The sequence below is a fragment of the Gracilinanus agilis genome, chromosome 1, assembly GCF_016433145.1.
Source record: "Gracilinanus agilis isolate LMUSP501 chromosome 1, AgileGrace, whole genome shotgun sequence".
Classification (NCBI taxonomy): Eukaryota; Metazoa; Chordata; class Mammalia; order Didelphimorphia; family Didelphidae; genus Gracilinanus; species Gracilinanus agilis.
The window spans coordinates 591,172,274-591,193,601 of record NC_058130.1 but is presented as its reverse complement, the minus strand read 5'-3'; the positions used below and the strand labels follow the sequence as shown (position 1 = coordinate 591,193,601).

The 21,328-nt window shown below is 33.8% G+C and overlaps 1 protein-coding gene across 1 annotated transcript in view; it reads right to left on the bottom strand.

The window, feature by feature from the left end:
• Nucleotides 1-19,217, bottom strand: part of DCDC2 (doublecortin domain containing 2) — a 163,220-nt gene extending 144,003 nt beyond the window's left edge. The window contains exons 1-6 of the mRNA XM_044683530.1: nucleotides 19,212-19,217; nucleotides 18,971-19,047; nucleotides 18,713-18,844; nucleotides 15,157-15,303; nucleotides 13,201-13,255; nucleotides 501-672 (exon numbers count right to left, since the gene is read on the bottom strand). Of these exons, the coding sequence (XP_044539465.1) occupies nucleotides 501-672; nucleotides 13,201-13,255; nucleotides 15,157-15,303; nucleotides 18,713-18,844; nucleotides 18,971-19,047; nucleotides 19,212-19,217 (589 nt within the window). The remainder of the gene's footprint in view (nucleotides 1-500; nucleotides 673-13,200; nucleotides 13,256-15,156; nucleotides 15,304-18,712; nucleotides 18,845-18,970; nucleotides 19,048-19,211) is intronic.
• Between the last annotated feature and the right edge of the window lie 2,111 nt (nucleotides 19,218-21,328).

Sequence of the window (21,328 nt, the reverse complement as noted above, 5' to 3'; positions counted from 1 at the left end):
ATTTATATATATATATATACACACACACACATTATCCATATGTTTTATACATATAGGGAACCACCACTCAGCCTTAAAACAAGTGATTTCATGATGTTCCATGCTCCATACACCTACTTAAAAACAGATATTAAAAAAAGACAGCACCCTTCAGGGTCAGCAACTAGACTGTAAGCTCCGTAAAGACAAGACCAGGCTTTTATCTAAAGGTTGCATCTCCACCAGCACCCATCATAGCACCTGGGACAGAGGAAATGCTTCATAAAAGTTGACTTGAATTGATTAGATTTGAAAGGAATCCCAGAACCTCCATGTATGCCTCCAATAATTTATCATATTTCAATTTTAAATATATACACACACACATATAATTTGTTGCTCATTTTACAGAGTAGACACTGACTTGTCCATGTAAAGATTGCATCATCCTTGACCTTGGCTTCTTAGGGCCATGGTCTATACAACAAAGCTGACAACACAATCAGAAACACAGAACTTACCGTTGTTTGGTGGTGTTACCACAGGTGTTGGTGTCTTTGGATTTGTACTTTGTTTCACTTTACCAGGTTTTTCTGAATGCGAAAGTTCCTCTTTCTTTCCTCTTCTCTTGGGAGGCAGAGGGGATGAATTGTCACTGGAACCAATAGTTGACTTGGACTGACGATCATTTCCCTAAATGGAAAAAGAAATGGATCTTTCTTATTAATTTCAAGCAAAGAATGACTTCCCCCAAGAAATAATATTTACTAGTTGCAAAAAAGGCCCCAAAAAAGGCTAGAATCTCTTTCATTATGTTTTATTTTATTCCTACCTTAAGAAAGAGGCCATGTTGTTTAATGGAAAGATTACTAGAAGTGGCTTTGAATATTGAGTCTGATATTTTAAAAGCTGTGCGTCCTTGAACAAATTAACCAAAGTCTCAGTTTCCCCATCTTAAAAAGGGATCTCCAAAAGGCAACTAGGTAGCAAAGAAGACAGAGTTACCAGGCCTAAAGTCAGAAGGTCATGAGTTCAAATCTGACCTCAGACAGTTCCTAGCTATGTGACCCAGGACAAGTCACTTCACCCTGTTTGCCTAGTCATTATCACTCTTCTGCATTAGAAGTGAATCTCAGTATTGAGTCTAAAACAGAAGGTATGGGGTTTTGTTTTTTTAACAAGTGTTATAGGTAGATGTGAGCTATTATTATAATATACTATTATAATACTATATATAATATTATAAACCACATATATTATATAATAATATAATGTATGGATCCCCATACAACTCTAAATCTATGATCCTATTATCTTTAATATCAGATTTTAAGTTGTGTAGAAATATTTTTCTTTTTCCACATACAGAAGGGAAAATACTCATTTGGTCAATATGTGTGTGGGGAGGAATTCTCAATATAATCACTTCATGGAGAATACAGAATCAAATTCTAAATAATATAATTCTTGTGATATTCTCAGCTAATTTGCAAAAAAATTAATTAGCAAGCTATGTTGTTATTCTGAAAAATATACCATATTACTAGAGAGGCAACATGAAAGGATAGAAAGAATACTAAACTTAACAGAGAGGAGAAACCAGGATTCAAATTCTGCCTCTGGCACTAGTTGTATGATGACTATGACCTAGCTGAATCACAGATTCATCATCTGCAAAATAGGGATTAATAATACCTGTAGTACTTACCACACAGAGTTATTAGGAGTACATGATGAGATAATTAATACATGCAAAAATCACTCCAAAACTTAAGAGTGCTATATAAGCATTAACTATCACCACTATCATCATACAGTCACTTGATATAGTGAGAGCTGGCCCTTAAACCAAGAAGAACAGGTTCAAATTTTTCCTCTGACATCGTCCAGCTGTATAATGTTGGACGTGTCACTTAAGTCTCTCAATAATCTAAAGCAACATTCTAAGACTTCTAATTCTAATCACAGAGATTAGTCTAATAATAAGATCATAACTGATTAATTAATTAAACCATTAATTATCAATTAATTAAAATAGATTAATTAATTAGATTCTAATAAGATTCTAACATTATAATTCTAATTATATTTATATATTTAATTATATTTTAATAATTAACCCTAAATTAATTGATTGGTTGCAGTATTTTGTATATTATTATTCATAATTATATTAATATATTAATTTAATTAACATTAATTATTGAATATAATATTAAATAGAATTAATTTAATTGGCATTAATATATTAAATATTTTATTATGTATGCTAAATGATAATAAATTAATATAAATTAATGCAGATTGAATAAGAATAAATTCGATCAGATTAATAATTTAATGATGGTAATGTATTTTACATATATAATTTATATATATATAAATTTAATTCTATAATTCTAATCTTATAATCCTACAAACAGGCAGTATTAAACCTAAATTAACAGGAGTTTCCTCACCTATTCCAAAGAAATCACAGATCTAGACCCTTGATTATGACTAGTACTATTGAAAATATTTAAGGGCACTCTCTTCTGTACACATACATTTACAACAACCTTTGTAAAAGATAGCTAATCTCCTTCCTGTAATTATAATTACCACAATCTCTGGGCCATAAACCCCAGGACAACCACTAAAGAAATAGATGAATATACATCTGAGGTGAAGGAAATTGAGGAAAGCACTACCCAAATTTCTACTCACTCTTCCTAGAAGAAAAAGGAAGGAAGATAACTACCTTGTCCCCCACATATCCAGTTCAATACAAAGCACTTTAGCCTCTGGTTGCCAGATGCCACAGGGTACCCAGGGATAAATGTCATACACATTTGGGAAATTTTCATCACTACATCTTGGGCCCCTCAGTGTCATAGTCACTAAGATGAGATAGGAAAGTGGCATAACTCATGGCCATTATACACACACCACTCCTGGAGAACCACATTTGTGGCAACCACTGAGGACTCTAGATTTAACCTCCAAGAAACAACCATTCTGATAACAGAAATATAATCCCTCTTCTATCCAGGGCAGGCACAATTCTCAGGAGCCTTGTTCTGAGATTCAATTGCCACTTCCTCAAATAACTTATCATTCAAGTGACTCATAATACCTGACCAATTACATCCCGTTGCTCCCAAAGTCAACTGTATCATCACAATCTATGTGCAATATCTGGAAAACTACACTGCCACTTAGAAATAAATGTTATAGAAAAAGACAAACAAATCATCCTGGATTACATTTTATTATATTATAGCTCTTAATAAATATGTCTGCTCAACAACCTAGAAACACTTAATGAGTTTTAAGTTACTTACACAATTAAAAAAGGAAAAATTCACAGCTTTAGAATTCTATAGCCCATAAGAAAAAGAATTATGCATGTTTATTAACACCAAAACCATCCAAGTATAAAACACTTTTTTATACTTACCATTCTGATTGCATTCTATTTAATTATTAATTGAATTAAGTGAAGTTTAATTACTGCATTAATGAATACTCAAGTTTTCTAAGTGTTCCACAACTATGAGCCACAACGTCAAAGGAAGAAAAAATAATGCAATTACAAGTTCAAAACTACAAAAAATAATAATAAACAATTACTGGACTCAAAACTACAAGCTCTACCACTTTATTTTTTCAGACTGTTTTTATATGCTTTATTCATCCTGAAATTTGTACAAAGATAACTGATGTGCCAAAATTGAATAAAAAAATTTAGATAGAAGAAAAATCCCTTCTCAAGTGATTAGAAAACCAACTTTAAAATAAAGAATGTATTGCAATACTTATTAGGAATAAAATGGAACAAGATGAATGGGAATCCTTAGATCAAGCTCTGCTTTTACAGTTCTGAAGGCAAAATGTTTCCTCACAAAAGAGGAAGAGGAAGAAAGAGAAAGAGAAAAATCATGCAGGTCCAGATAATAAGCCCTCCTTATCTTAGAGGGATGAGAAATAAAGTTCTAGTTCTACTTAACAGTAATTAAAATTTCTGAGAGGCATAGTGTAATAAAAGAACACTGGATGTAAGGTCGTAACATATAAAGGGCATACATCTGCTTATAAAAGATCGTAGCCAGTTATAAAATGTTTTAAAATATAAATTGAAAAGTTCAAGAAAACTTACAGATCATTGATTCTAATCTTCTCATTTTAATGCCATTAATTTTAATACTCTTATTCTAATCTAAGAAAACTGAGGTCTAGAAAGATGAAATGACTCATCCAAGGCCACATAGGTACTAATTAGGGTTTTGTTTGTATTAGAAGTATTAGAATATCTAGGGCATGTAATTCAATAATGAAATCATATTTTAATATGTACTATAACCCCAAAATACTACATATATATGCATATATGTGCATTTAAACTATTATTTGTCATTCTAGAGACTCTGATATGTCTTTGAAATCAGCAATGTCTGGAAAAGAAGAGTCAAAGAAAAAACTTGATAGCCACCAAAGTTAGATACCATAAAGAAGATAACATTAAAAAGAAGAGCAAAGTATGCCTCTGATCAGAGAAAATGGTCTCATAATAAAAATTCACGGCCTTAAGATGTTTACACAAATGCAGAGAATATGAGTGACAAGGAAAATAACTAGAAATCCTTAATGAGGTGATGACTATGATTTCCTGGGTATTCCCAGGACTTGTAGAAGTATTGAGAAACAGATCATAAGTCAAGTCTAGCACGAGAGCCATATCATAGGGATTGGTGACTTCAAATATCCAGAGCAAAGCAACTTTCTTGATTTGCCTCAATTTTAATTTCATCCTACAAAAGCAGAGGAATCAAGGCAACTAGGCAGTTCAGAAAACCAGACTTGGAGATGGGAGCACCTAGGTTCAAATCTGGCCTCAGATATTTCCTATGTAACCTTGGGCAAATCATTTAAACCCAGTTGCCTATCCCTTACTCTCGTCTGCCTTGGAACTGTAGGAAAATATAAGTAGCTAATCTAATCTTACTCATAACAGAACTGATATTAGTACAAATTCTAAAATAGAAGGTAAGGGGTTTAATTTTTTTAAGTAAATAAATAAAAAGCATAGCAACCAACAAAAGTCACATTTTATTCCAGATATGATTTTCAGGGAAGAATTAGTTTTTGGTCTGGAATGGACAAAAACCTTAAGAAGTCAGTGTTCCATCTTAAAATGTAATATACAGGTGAGCCTGACATGTTCTCTCAAAGATTGGAACTCGGATTTCAGAAACTTGAGAAAAAAAAGATAGGTAATATTCCATAGCTTAAAATTCGATCAAGTCAGTCAAGGAGGAATAAAGAAATCCTGAAAAATCAAAGAAGAACAATTCTAAAGAAGAGGGTGGAAGGGCAATTGACTAAAGAAACCAACAAGTTTCAGAGAAACCTCAGAAGCCTTTTTTAAATTGATGCAGAGCTAAGTAAGCAGAACCATGAGGGCAGCTTATACAATAACGACAATATTGTAAAGATAGATAATTTGCTCCTCTCTTTCCTCTTCAGTGTTGTCTCATCAGAGATACACTCAATTACTAACTTTTCTTAGAACTCAAAGACATTTCAGAGACTCTAGAGTAATAATAGCTTATATGTATGTGTATGGTACTTTGAGGTTATAGAGCACATTACAAATGTTCTTGTATGGATGTCTCCCTCAGTAGTAATCTATATCTGTTAGTGACATAGATAAAAGATATAAGATGCCAATGATAATCAAATTTGAAATAAGCTCAGGAGAGTTAATATGTTGGTAGATCAAGTCAAGATTCAAAAAAATCTCAAATAGAACTCAGGATCAAATCTAATGAGATAAAATGAAATAGAAATGTGATATCCTATTTTTTTAACTTAAAAAAATAATTTCCATAAATAGAATATGAGGAAGCAGGGAACTATGGGCTCACAATGAGTCAACAGTGTGATATGGCAACCACAAAAGCTAATCCAATTCTGTATTTTTAAAAAGGAAAAATATTTAGGAATGGGAAGTTAAGAGTACTACTCAATTCTCCCTGGGCAGAGGTACAGCACTGAAATGGGGAGAGGAGGGAGATGTACATGCACATGTATAGATCTTATGTATACATAATTATTTGCATGTTATCTCTCCAATAATATTATAAGCCCCTTGAAGGTGGAACTATGTTTGCATTTCTTTGTATCTGTAAAATTTAGCACTATGCCTGGCAAATATCAGGCATTGAATAAATAGTTGCTGACTTGACTTGACTTAACTGATATCTAAGTTTATTCAGACAATAACAGAACTGGTACTCAAACCCACATCCCTAGATTACAAATCCAGTGCTCTTTCCACTAAACCATGATAGGCATTCACATAAATACATGATATAAGCCAAGATGTGATGGCATCTAAAGCTCCAAACTACCTTGCTGGTTTTGTTTCACAATAGGTCCACATTCTAGCCAAACTAGACTTTCATTTTCCAAACTCAGCTTGACAACTCCTTTCTTCATAGTTTTCATGTAAGCCTGAAGGGAACACCCTCATCTCTGCCTTTTAGGATCCTTGTCTTCTTCTAAAGCATGGTATCAATGCTGCTTTCCCCGGTGCCTCTGGTAAACATGTCTTTCTCCTGCCTGGAGTTTTTCAGGAACACTAGCTTGCCCCATTCCAACATTCCCAACATGTTGTATTACACTGATCCATAAACATTTTGAGGTCTCTCTATCCCCACTGCCTGGTACATAACTTGTACTTGGTATAATGTTTATTGAACTGAGTTAAAAAAGTAAGGACCCAGAGAAGATGTTATTTTTTTAAAAAATCTAAAGAGGAAGAAGAAATCTGAAGCTTTCAACTATGGACATCAGGAAAAATTTTCTTTCATGAAGGTAGCAACAGAACTAGACACATCTAAGAGGATTTCAACAAGGAAAAGTATAGAGAAAATACATTCCAAGGATGGTGATGATGGTGCTGGAGCCATTATGATGACATTTGTTATTATATGTACTAGGTATAGTTATATATTGTATTATTATACCATGCATTAATATATTATCATATAGTTATTATTGTTATATGGAACTTTAAGGTTTACAAATCACTTTATATATTATCTATTTTTATCCTCACAACTAGGGAAAAGGTGCTTTTATTATAATTATTTCTATTTTATGGATGAATAAACTGAGGCAGACAAAAGTTAAGTGATATGCTCAGGGTCACACAGCTAACTAGCAATATCTGAGATAGAATTCAAACTCAAGTCTTCCTGATTACAGGTGAAGTGCTCTGGTATACCATGACACTACCTGTACAGTACACCTAACTGCCTTTATATATTGACATGTATAAAAGCATAAAAGAGAAATCAAAACAAAAGAATGGCCCAATGAGAATCAGTTTGGGAACCATTATCTCAGCAGTGGTCCAATTTTCATAGTAATTTCATAGCCATATTCCAATGATTCTTGAGATATCTTATCACTGTGCAGTGTTGAGTCTATCTTAGCTTAGATTTTTTTTTTCTTTAGTTTACTAGGGCAAACATTTTTTCTAACTAGAACTTTTAAAAGGTTATATTATGTCATTTCAAGCTTAAAATAATTTCAAGATGAGTTTTGCTTCACTGAACATACTTAACAATTTGCAATTTTCAGATGCTTACAGAGGGAGAAAGTGCAACCCAAGAGGCTAAACACTGACTCATGCATGCTGATTTCTTATCCTTGACTCTATCACAAGGAGAGAAATATAATTATGATGGGCTTCAATTTCTTCAACAATAAAAGTAAGGCTAAAAATCTCTTTAGAGTCATAAAAAGCATTTTGCTTAACATGTCTGCAAAGTAATTTACAATCATTTTAAATAGACTATGTTTCCTTAATTCTATAGTATTCTTCCCCAAATTTTTTCTAATATTTAAAAAAAGCTATAATCCTCTTAAGTGGATTACAATCCCTTGAATCCTTAAATAGTTTCATGAATTGCTGTGGTCCAAAAAAAAAGCATCACCCTTATTATATGAGAGTGACTTGTCATATGATAATCAGGCATGTCTGTCATGGACTGATTTTTTTAACCCTTAAAATTCGATCTTAGAATCAATACTGTGTATTGGTTCCAAGGCAGAAAAAGAACAGTAAGAGGTAGGCAATGGGTATTAAGTGACTTGCCCAAGGTCACACAACTAGGAAGTCAAAGTCACACAATACCTCCAATCTCTAGGCTTGGCTCTTAATCCATGAGCCACCTAGCAGCTCCCAGTAATTGATTCTTAAACCTTCTGAGTTTAGTGGGGTCGTTGAGACTTCGTACTTCCACTTACATCAGAGAATTAAAATTTTTATGGCTAAATGGGACCTTGGAGGTAATCAAGTACAACTCCTTCATTTTATAGATGTAAAAATTGTGGGTTAGAGAAGATAAATGACTTATCCAAAATCACACAAAGTAGTAAAGTGCAGATCCAGGATGATTTAAATTCAGGTACAGAATCCAAATTCAGTCTCTTTCCACTCCATGACATTATTTCCTTTCCCTCTGTGTCTGAATGCCTGTCTGTCTGAATGCCTGTCTGTCTGAATGCCTGTCTGTCTGTCTGTCTGTCTGTCTGTCTGTCTGTCTGTCTGTCTCTCTCTCTCTCACACACACACACACACACACACACTCCTCAGTAACACAAGGAAGCATCAGAATAGGGGGTAGAAACCCAAAATCTTGATCTTAGAAAAAAATTAAAGAGTGGAAAAATGTTATAGTCTATGGAATTGTAAGGCATAAAGAACAAAAAGTGAACAGAGAAACTAGAAGTCTTTAATTGTCAATTTTTATATGATGAACACTAGAGGGCACCTTCATTCTATAGTGTAACAACTTGGCTAGCCAAGGAATTCCTCATCTCATGATTTTTTAAAGATTTAGAGGTTGAAGAGACTTTGGAGATAAACTAATCCAACTCCCTCAATTGATAGCACAAGTAAGGTCCAAAGTGGCTGATTAACTTGTCCACAGGACACACAGTTGTAAGAAGTAAAGGTGGATTTGGGTGTAAGTCTCTGATGTCTAATATAGGACTCTTTGTAAACCCTGATGATTTGAATTTCAAAGTATTCATTTGCTATTTTTTTCTTTCTTAAACTAAAATCAAAATTTATTTCTTCTTACTTTAGTAAATAACCATTTTTCTGACTCCACTCAAGATTACCTACAAGGCAGAATGCTTCTAGTGCAAGTTTGGGGTTCCTCTCTCATCATCTTATTCCTCTAGAATTTTTTCTTTACTCTTATTCCTCCTGAGCCATTAGGACTCAGGAGATCTGAGACTTTCCTGAGTTGCTCCTTACTCATTAGCAGTAAATTAAACAGATGTTTTTATAGAGCAATCAAAGCCTCCCTTTGTTAAAGATGCTCTTATACCACATTTGATGCAGTGGATTTAACTCCTGAAAAGTTATATGTAAACTAAGTTTCTGAAAATCACACATTTTCCTTTTGACTTATATTAGCAGTGATTCATTAGAAATCTTAAATTTTCCACTTGCCAAATGATATGATAATGTAGTTTTCCATGTTTTAGTATCCAATAATCTTTCAAAAAGTATGTAATTTAAAATAGTATGGAAGAACAACAAAACAACTATATCTTTTTTTTAACTCTTTCTTCAAAGATTTAATAGGGTATTCCAAAAGAATAAGCATCATCATTTTAAGTTATTAAATCCTACATCAAAATATAGGCCATATCATGGTTATGTTATAATAACTATTTTACATAACTAATCTTCATTTTTATTCAATTAAACAAATGTTTATTTAGTACCTACAATTGTAACATGCTAGGAGAGTCACTTCATTTTTTAAAAATACACCAAAAATAAATAAATACCAGTGCCTTTCCTCAAGGAATATATATTTGAGTAGGGAACAAAACATATAAAACAGAGAAGTAAATATAGATCATTTGAGAGAGGAAAGAGCAAAAACAACTAGGAGCTCTGGAAGGACTTCCTGAAGGGGGATGTACCTGTGCTGAGAATTACAGGATGTCAAGAATTTTAAGAGATGGAAATGAGAAGTGGGTACAAAGTGGGACAACATGTCTCTATGTTCCTATAAGGCTGGAATATGGCCAAAGTGTTAAGCAGCTAGGAGATGTCAATTGCTACAACTAGGACTCTTCTTCCTTGAATCACTACTGACTGACCTCCTTCTTATTAGTATCTGGGGATCTTTATCTTCATTCCTTCAAGTACAAAAAATTGCTTTCTTCTCAGAATCAAGGAAAAGCCTTGGACCTAATGCCCAGAGGTATTACTTCAGCCCATAATCTTTCAAACATCCCCATAAATGGAATGAAATTTCTTCTTACCTCTATCTCACAGAAGCCCTCTCTTCTTTCAAGAAGCAGCTCAAGTACCACCTTCTAAATAAAGGTCTTTCCTTATCTCCCCTCCAATTGCTAGTGCCCTCTCTCCCAAACACCCTCATATTCAATTATTTTACATTAATTTTTATTTACTCTGCATATACATCTTCAAACCTTTCCCTTCCAACTTGGAATCAATGCTGTGATTTGGTTCCAAGGCAGAAGAGCAGTAATGGCTAGGCAATGGGAGTTAAATGACTTGCCCAAGGTCACACAGCTAGGAAGTGTCTGAGGCCATATTTGAACCCAGGACCTCCCATCCCTAAGCCTAGCTTCTCAATCCACTATGCCACCTAGCTGCCCCTTCTCATATACTTATAAATGTACTTGTTATCTTCCATATTAGAATTTAAGTTCCTAAGTTATTTCCTATATTGGTATCTCTAGGGCCAAGTACATAAGTCCTTGTTGACTGAATGATTGATTGAGAAATAAGGAACTGTCGGCTATAAAGAAATAAGTTTTGCAAGCACTTTATGTCCCACCCACCCCCCTTTCAGAGATGTCCTCTGAACAGCTGCACTAAAAGGTAGTTGATTGCAGGAGAATATTAAAAAGAAGCAAGTAATGGGAAGGCTGTTGACAATTTTTTATACATTTTCCTCACTTTCCTCATCTGTAAAATGAACTGGAGAGGAAATGGCAAACAACACTAGTATCTTTGCCAAGAAAACCCTAAATGGGGTCATGAAGAATCAGACATGACTGAAATGACTGAAACACAACTCCCCAAATGAAAAATCTCCACTCCAGGTGACTCATCTTCCCCCAACCACTTGCTAATTATTCATTGTCTTTGATTGTGCTAATCCCCACAACTGGAATTCCTTTGCCTTCTTTTCTTTTACTCTTTTCTTTTATTCTTCCTCATCCCTAATATTTCCCCCTTTTACCAGCCAAGTGTTCCTTCTCCTCTTTGAAGTTCTGACGCTCATTTGAAATCATCATAGATCGCTTTACATTTTTAACTATTTTCTTTTGTATGTTTCTTGCCTCTCACAGAGATTATAAACTGTCTTAGGATGAGAATTGAATCTTATATTCTTTTATACCCTCAGAGTACCCAGTCTTATATATTACAGCCTTACACATTACACATTACACATTATCATGATAATAATGATTGGCATTTATATAGTGCTTTGAAGATGAAAACAATTTTACTGCTATTTATTATCTTACTTGATCCTCACAATGACCCTGTAAGATAGATGCAATAGATACTGTTATGCCCACTTCACAGATGAAAAAACTGAGGCTCAGAAAGGTAAGCTGGCTTTACCATAGCTGATCATGATCCTTTAAATAATGATGGAAGCAGGTATTAAAGTCAGTTCTCTCCAAATGCCAAATATAACACTCTTTCCACTACGGTAATCTGGCTCTCTCCAAAAAAATTTACTGGTTAGTTCACATGCTAATAGCATTATGTTCATACCTAGAATTTTTAAATATTTTAATAACTTTAGAGTATTTTAGCTAAGATAAGGAAAAAACTAAAGACAATTAGACAAAGTTAATTATCAGGGAAACTGCAACTTCTTGGCTACAACTAGGTCTGCAATGCCAAATTAATACCTCAATTTAGCTAATTCAGTAGGGCAAAAAGTCAATCCAGCTGTTTGATTAAATAATTTGACCAAAATAGGAGAATCAGTAAGTCCTTACAATCACAGCCAAGTTAAGTTACATATCAGTAAATACCAAATCTCAGAAAACCACAAAATTATCAAATGAGAAAGGACCTCAGAGGTTACTTAAAACAACTGCCACTCTCATTTTATAGATAACACATTTGAGTGACAGAAAAATCAGATGTTGAGTCATAGAGGGATTTTAAACTAGATCTCCTGTCTCTCAGACAAAAGTTCTTCCTACTATGCTATTCTATGGCTTATCAGCATCCAGTCCAGTGTCTCTCAACTCATTAAATTTTTATCAATATGAATGTCATATGATAAGAGATAATTAATCCCCTGATACTTAGACATTATAGAATTTACCATTGTATGGTAAGTATAAGTAGATATATGTGGTTATATATGCATATTTCCATATAATGGTAAATAAAAGTGGACATAATGTAATGTTAGGATACATTTTTAAAGAGCTTTGTAGTATAATAATCATTTTCCTCACATTAACTTTGTAACATAAATAATGTCAGTTTTATGATCATTTTAGAGACAGGAAAATTAGAGCAGGTGATTCATTCAGTCACATAGTTAGCTGGTGGCAGTCCCAGGACCCAAATATAAATATCAACTCAAAGTCTTGGGAATGATTTAGATGAATTAATGGATGAAAAATACATTATAGATTATTAAGAAAGTCTAGGTAAGTTATATTCTTAAACTTCTGTGATATAAAAATGGGAGACTACCACACTTTTAAAGAAAACTCCCTTTGTCACTACCATTAATATAAAGAAAGAAGGATACACCACTGGTCTGAATCAGCATGATGTTGACCATATTATTGATTCTGTCCAGGGTTCAAGCATGACTTAAAAATTAGCGAAAGGGCAACATACAGACCAATGTACCACTTGAAAAACATTTAGTTCCACATCAGCTATGTTTTACTCACTTATATCCCCCCACTCCCACCAATGATGCTTTTCTGTAGCAAAATTTAGAGTTTGGGTCTCAAATATCTATTCTTCTAGCTTTAACATTATAAGTTTAGCTCATATAATCACAACTATATTACTAGGTAGCTTAGTTTTATCTTCTGATTTAATTGAAACCCAAAGGACAGTCTCTTTGCATCCTCTGGAAACTCAAAACATTAAGTAGAAAGACTATAGCATCTGATACTTACACTCCCTTTAGATTTTCTGGATCCAACAATAGGAGGTAATGAAGAGGCTTTCTGACTGCAGAAAGAAATCATAATTTAATCATTGAAATATTTTCTTATAAGATACTGTTCACAGTACCATGGTAAATACATTAATCTACTGTCTGCTCACGCTTTAGTCACAAGTACCCAGAAAAATGCTAATTCAAGTGGGAAAAATCTGTTGACCACATTTTCCTACATAGTTCCTTAATTTAAATTTGCCTATAGGCTTTTAGGAACATTTTAAAATTTATTTCAAAGAACTGAAATTTTTAAATCCCAAAGTTTGAAATGCTACTTTCCAGGCTGAGTTGTACTTTTTAAGTAGTAAAAAAATAATGACATTAAATACATAACTCTTATGGGGAAAGGTGGTTGGAGAATTGTAGGCACTTTCTGCAAGGTATGTTTAAGTAGATTTAAATTGCTAATATCCACAAAAATCTTAGGAGATTTTAAGATTCTAAAGCTGTATATTAAATGGATGCATAGTTGAAGAAAGTCCACTTTAGACTCCCATTCCCCAATTCCACTAAATGAAAGGTAACAAAATATACTTATTTTAAAACCTTACTGATTGGGACTTAAGATTCATCTGTACTGGTAAGGAAGTATGGTTCATATGATACTTTAAAATAAAGCAATTTTAATTCTTTTCAAGTATATGCAACTTAAAGTAGATTAGCAAAGAGATGGCTAACAAACAGAAGTCACTTTTTATCAAAGTTTTTTTAATGGAGTGGTTTATGATTAAATACCAGTTGGTGCTTCTATGTTACCTGAAAACCTTTGTTTTCTTCTAGTTTAAATACCATCACCCTTTGAAATTTTGTTGACATTGTCTTCCTTCCCAGTTATTATGAAATCTGAATCAGTGGGATTCAAATCATTTCTTTTCCTGTCCTCTAAAATTTAGATCATAGTAAAAAAGTAGGATATATACAAAAAGAATGAGGTAATTACTATCCTCTATTTCATTTCAATGCCCATTGGCTAAAAATGGCCAGAAGAGGAAGTCAACCTGGCAAGGACAACCAACTCATTCAGTGATAGTGATTTATAGTGGTCATGGGTCTAAATCAATTTATATTTATAGTTTTAAAATTCTTGCAAAGGTCCTATTCTTTTTTTTCCTTAAAAACACTCATCTTCCATCTTGGAATCAATACTAAATATTGGTTCCAAGGCAGGTGAGGAGTAAGGGCTAGGAAACTGGGGTCAAGTGACTAGCCCAGAATCATGGAGCTAGCTAAGGAAGCATGTGTAGTCAGATTTGAACTCAGAACCTCCCATTCTCTTGGTCTGGCTCTCAATCCACTATTCTATCTAGCTGGCCCTAAAGATTTTGTTCTGGAAGCAAAAATATAATATCCATCATAAATGAATGGAAATTACCCATATTGCATTCTCAACTAGAAAAAAAATACATCTGTAACTAGAAATAAAAAAATTTACCTACACTAACTATACAACTAACAACTGAGTCTCTTCACAAGTACGATATACCATGTGAAATATTCAGTCTTATTATAAAAAGAGGCACATGAAAAACTGGTCATTTTCAAAAAGTAGTTCCTGTTTCTCCCTGAGCCATACTGAAAAACAATTTTTTCTGTCTACATTGTTAAGATATTTCTAAAGCTCCCATTAGTTTTGATGCTTTATGTTCATTATTGTAGATCTTTTGAATTAGAAAAATTAAATTCATTCATGCTTAGTACACAATATAAAATCCATGTGAACTTCCCTAGACCCAGAAAACTGGATTTTCTTAAATACCACTTATTTTATCACAGCCGTAAAGATACTAATTCTTGGAATCCTGACATATAAATAAGAATTCCAATTAAATGTGAAACTTATTGGTGGTCAGCAAATGGCCTACTGAAATAACTAATAAAATATGTTAGCCATTAAAAAAGGATGAGAACTTACCCATATGGCCTTCTCATTGTTGACTTGTCAAAAAGTAATTCACTGTAAGGCAATTTCTTAAATTTGTCTCTGCCAACCGCTACATAAAACTGTCCATTCTCCAACTCTGACCCACTTTGGACAAGTTTTCCTTCTAATGTATAAAGTCTGTCAAAATATTAGTGACAAACAATTAGATTTATTAGCATTCAAATGTTTGCTCAAAATTGGGTTTTTGAAATTTTTCATTATTTATATGGTTCCGTATTCAGAGCTATCATATTTGGTTGATAAATACTACCACCAAGGTTAAATGCTTACCGAAGATAAAAATCATATTGAGATTCAGTCAAGAGAGTTGCTGTTTAATAAAATCAGACATTGAGTGAATGAGAAAACCTAATTATAATTAATCCCCCTTTTACAGACCTCTAAGGTTTTCCTCACAACAACCCTAGGAATCAGAAGGTAGCTTTTTTACATTTGAAAAGACATAAAACTTAGAGAAACTTAATGACATCAAGGATCATGCAACTATTAAATGTCAGAATTAGAATTCAAACACTCGTGGTCCAGGGCTTTCCACCACTTAACTCAGAGCCCGGTTCTCCTATATCAACTTGTCCTTCTGTGTAAGAAATTCCTGTTACTGTCACAGAGTTAAAGAAATCAGCTTGATGCAATCCTAAGAGTGACAGATTTAGAATTGGAAGGCTTCAGTATAACCTTGGGAAAGTTGAACTCTTTAGACCTCAGTTTCTTCATCTGCAAAATGGCAGGGTTGGACTAGATCACCTCTAATTTCCTTTCCAATTCTGAGTCTATAATCTTTATCCTAAATACAGAACTCATAAGGGACTTGTGCTTTAAGTCAGAGCTTATCTTCATTGATGAAATATTTACACAAATATTTATAAGAATTTTAGGAAATGTATTTTAATAAATAATGCACCAGACCAACTGGCAAATTGTCTGACCCCATTCTCTGTTGGAATGGCCCAAGGCCAGAGGGCTGCAATGAAATGAAAAGAGAATTGGGTCAAAAATAAAGTGAGGAGACAGGGAGGGAACACAGCCCAGCTTCAGGATTAATGATGCAGAACAACATAGCATGCCTGCTTGGCTTTTTCCCCACCTCATAAGTAAGAGAGCAGGATATTTTGCCAGAATCAAGCGGTTTACAGGAACCTCCCTTTACGGTAAGACTACTGCAGCGAGCTACACTTAATCTGTTACTTATTAAAAGAACAGTGATTACTTTATGAGCCTATTTAATATGTGTTGGTCACATTTTTCAAAGAATATGAAAAACAGGTTAATAGGAAACTTTAAAAATAAAAAGGGAAAAAAATAAAATAAAATAAAAATAAAAAGGCAAGCCACAAATAGAATTGTTCAAATTTGTAGTGTGGATTTGTTCTGTTAGCTTGAGATATAAATACTTAACTGAAAGCAATTAGCTATAATCAGAGACACAAATGAGATTATCACAAAGGATTAATCAATCCATTATCTTCATATGTATTGGTAGCATTTGATAAAAGAGCAGCAAGGAGGATCAGCCAAGGCCTGGAGATGGGAGGTCCAGAGTTCAAAATAGACCTTAAAACTTTCTAGCTATGTTACCCTGAGCAAGTCACTTAATCCCAGTTGCCTAGCCTACCACTCTTCTACCTAGAACTGATACTTTTATCAATCCCAAAACAGAAGGTAAGGCTTTTAAAAAATGAATAAATAAATAAATAAATTCAATTTTAAAAATAGTGTCAGAGGTTTGTCAGAATCTTTACTAAATACAAGTGGGAATACAAAATATTATGAAAGAAATAGTGAAAAAAATTCCAAGATATGTACAGTTATATAGAGTTGAGATCCCTTTTACTATTTTTATTTTTTTTTAATTATGTTGGTATAATCCAATGCACCAAGACTAAAATCCAAATTCTCATTTCCTTGCATTTTATCTGATCCCAAACTTTTTTTCATTTTTCAGGTTCTTTTAAAATATGAAGATCCAAATTGGTAGTTAACTTAAGTAACCTAAACTGAAAGACTAGATAGGAAAAGACTCTGAAGACAAAAAGGTTAGATTTGTTTTACTTATACATCTTCAGTTAGGTAGGGATCAGTGATTAAGAACTTACACTAATGGTAGCTCTGGGCTTCAGAACTATTGTGCTAAAAAAAAAAGGTATTGATTCTCCTTTTTTGTCATAAAACAGAAGTTTAAAAGGGATTCTATAGAATATTTTAAGAGATAAATATACTTATTCACAGGATAACTACCACCTTGGGTAATCATTGACTTATATGTAGGCTAAGTGAACAGAGCCCAAATCAGTAACAAGCAAATCTCACAACTTTGCTACTTTTGATATGTTCTCACTTTGTAATATAAACCTGCCTCCATAACTGATAAAATAGCATTATGATAGTTCACATTAATAACCTTTTGCCTTTTTAAACTTTTTAACATTTGCCAAGTGCTTTCCTACCAACTCTGAGTTAGTACCTTACCACCACCATCACCACCACCACTCAGCATGCTCTGTGATGCAGGGATCCCAGCTTCTTTGCTGTTCCTCATACAAGACACAGCACAATCTCTCAGCTTCAGGCATTTTTCTAGCTGTCCTCTATGCCTGGAATGCTCTTTTTCCTCATCTCTGCTTCCTGGCTTCATTCAAGTTTCAGCTAAAATCCCACCTTTTACAAGAAGCCTTTCTCAATCCCTGTTATAGTGCCTTTCCTCTGTTAATTATTTCCTATTTATCTTGTGTATAATTTGTACATAGTTCTTTGTATGTTGTCTTCCCCATTAAACTGTGAGCTCGAGGACAGGGGCTTTTTTTAAAGCATTTCTTTGTGTCCCCATCATTTAGGACAGTGCCTGGGCACATAAACTGAGGCTCAGGATTACATAAATCAAAGTTTGGAATTAAACCCAATTCTTTTGACTCCAAAATCATTACTCCATCATGCTACTTTTCCTAATTAAACATCTTTAAGTCTAGTTGAGCAATGATGCTCATGCAGGAAAAAAAAAGCTCTCATTTCCCTACTTTAATTTCTTTTTTTTAAAACCTCCACCTTCTTTCTTAGTATCAATTCAAAGAGAGAAAAGCAACAAGGGCTAGGCAAACATAGATAAAGAGACTTGATCAGAGTCAAACAGCTAGTAACTGTTCAAAACTAAATCTGAACCCAAAACTTCTTCCCAATGCCAAGTCTGGTGCTCTATCCTCTGTATTACTTTGCTGCCTCTCCTAATTCTAATTTCATTATCACATTTATATGCAGACTGACACCTCACATTTCTTTATCTCATTGTATACTGGACAGTGATTTGGAGTGTCAGATAACTGTTGTAAGTGCCCCCCTGAAAGGAAAGTCAAGTAAATTAAGACTGGATTGGCTAAGCTTTTAAAAGTAGTTCTTAACTTAAAGGTATAATCCAAAATCAAGAATATGGGTCAACTCCATGAACTATATTAGTAAACCATGCTACACAAATTTGGCAAAAGCATAGTAAAAGGTTTTGGATTCATTCATATAGGAAAAGACCTCTGTGCCTTACCTATGTACAGCTCCACTCCTTAGGGTTATTTTCTCTGTGACCATTTCAAGGACAAGATCCCACTGACTCAAGGCTTTTCTGGGGATGAAGAGGCGTGATGCTGGGCTTATAAGGTCTCCATTAGCGATCAAGCTAGAAAAATAAAGCTCTTGAGTCAAACAAGTCAAAGATACCATTTTCAAAATAACCCAACTAAAATGTGAATTGAAGGAAAGCCATTGAGTTAACTGGCTCCAAATGCAAAATATACCAACTTACAAGATAGTACAGGGTTCCTGAAGTGGTTTCTTGAATCTTGCTGATACGTTGATCCTACTATGGATTACAGGTTTTACCTATAAAAATGCAGAGGAAGACGATGCAAATCATTGTGTTTCTATGACAAATTATTTTTTAAGTGTCTGGAAAAAACACAGAAACCTAGAAAAGTATCTTCCTCTGTCTTGTTGTGCATTCATGAACTTCACTTTTCCTACCTGCTGATCAGACCCTCACCTACCAACATCTCACATCATGATCTCTGACTGCACTGACAGACGGAAAGCAAACCGCAACATCCCTTGAAACCTTAACAGGGCCACTTCTGACTTTTGATGGCCAAGTGATACCACCAAGTTAGTTACACAGGGACTTTTAAAAATTAAAATGCTTGTTTTTGAAAGATAACATGTTTCAAAGTGGACAATAGAGTATGGTTTCAGATTCCCCCTCTAATACTACCTAGGTGACCATAGGCAATTCCCTGAAGTTATAGATAACTTGCCAATGGGCATCAGTAAGGGTTGGTTACCCACACAGATGAAATAAGAGAACCAGTGCCACATCATCACCATCACTCTTCTAAAAATATGCTTATAAAAAGACAAAAACAAAAACTACACTATATTTTAAATGATTCATTCTTGAAAAGGCTAGTAGAGTAAGTCCTAAAAATAAGTCTATGTAAGTAACCTATAAGTATAGATAAATGTCTAAGGTGGCATTTAAACTCAGATCTTCTCAATTTCTAAAGCCCAATACTCAATCAGTAGACAAGTCATGTTGTATAGTATCTAATATTCAGGATTTAAGTTGTGTATTTAAATTATGCAATATTTAAAATTATAACATTGTATAATATTTTTTATAAGATACTATGAACAAAAAATAAGAGGTTATAGTCTACTTCTAAATTCTTGTTCTCTATTATCAATACTATTAATGTTAGCCCTTAATAGCTAAAGTCTACTTAACCTGACATTCTCAAAAATCACAGAATTACATATCTGGAAAGGACCTCAAAGGCCGGCTAGTTCAACATGAAACTTAACAGAAATCCTCCCAACAATATGGAAAAGAGGTCATGCATTCTCCACCTAACATCTTTCAGTAATGATGAACCCACTAGTAGCCTATTCCACATCTATGGGATATTTTAAGATGCTTCTTTACACCCAAGTCTAAATCTTCCACTATAGCTTCTACCCATTTTTTTATCTATTAGAACAATGGTCTAATCCTTCTTTCACAAGATGGCTTTCCAATAATTTCCCATCCCCACACCAAGTCTTATCTTCTTCAAGTCCAATGCCTTCAGCTAAACCTTATATGGTACAGTCTCCCAGTCTTCTCACTAGCCTGTTCACCTGAGATGCTCTGCTTTGTCAACATCCTTCCCAAAATGTAGCACCAGAATGAAATCATGTACACAAGATGCCTTAAACTACCTAGCCTCAATGTGTTTTTCTGCCTTATTTTTTACTTTACCATTTGTCTCCTTTCACATCAAAGTAACTAATCTCCAGACAAACCTATCTCCTAAAAACACTTCTACATTTCCTACATCTACAACTTTGCACGAACTGTTCCTCAGGACCATAGAATGCCCTCCCCACTCAGACCCCCTGAACAAAATTATTTCCCTTTTCAAGCCTATGTTTAAATTTTTCCAATATAAGCATCCCCTAACCACTCCAAGTGGAAATCAGAGCTCCTTCTTTTAAATTCCTATAACACTTATATGGTCTACTCATCTTATACTTTTCATGCACTGCCTTATTTATTGGTCATTTCTTAATCTGTGCATGAATTATCTCCCAACAAGACTGTAGATGTCTTGAGAGAAAGGTCATGTCTTATACAACTTTTTATTTTCACAGCAAAATACATATTATATTGTTCATAGTAGGCACTCAATAAAGATTGGTTGATTGGTTAAAGAGATGGCTGTGACATAGACACCCAGAAATCATTGCTCTATAACAGTAGCATATGAAGTAGAAGGGGTAGGGCGGGGGTATGCCAAATTATTCAAGAAATGAACTCCAATGCAAAATGTAGGAGAACTATAATTAAATTATAAACTCTTGGGACGAAATATCATATTTCTTTATTAATGTTGTTGCAAAATGCCATGCATATAGTAGGTGTTCAATAAATATTTGTTAAAATAATAAAAGTCATAAAATAAGAATAAAAGAACTGGTGAAAGTCCTGTAAAGATTCAGCAAATACTAATGAAGATTACTGACAGTTCAGTTTTAAAAAGCAATTACTTCTTAGGATTATGTCATTTTGAACATTTTAGAGAAAAATTCACTGATAAAAAAAATGTTCTCCTTATCTTTTGGGGCCAAA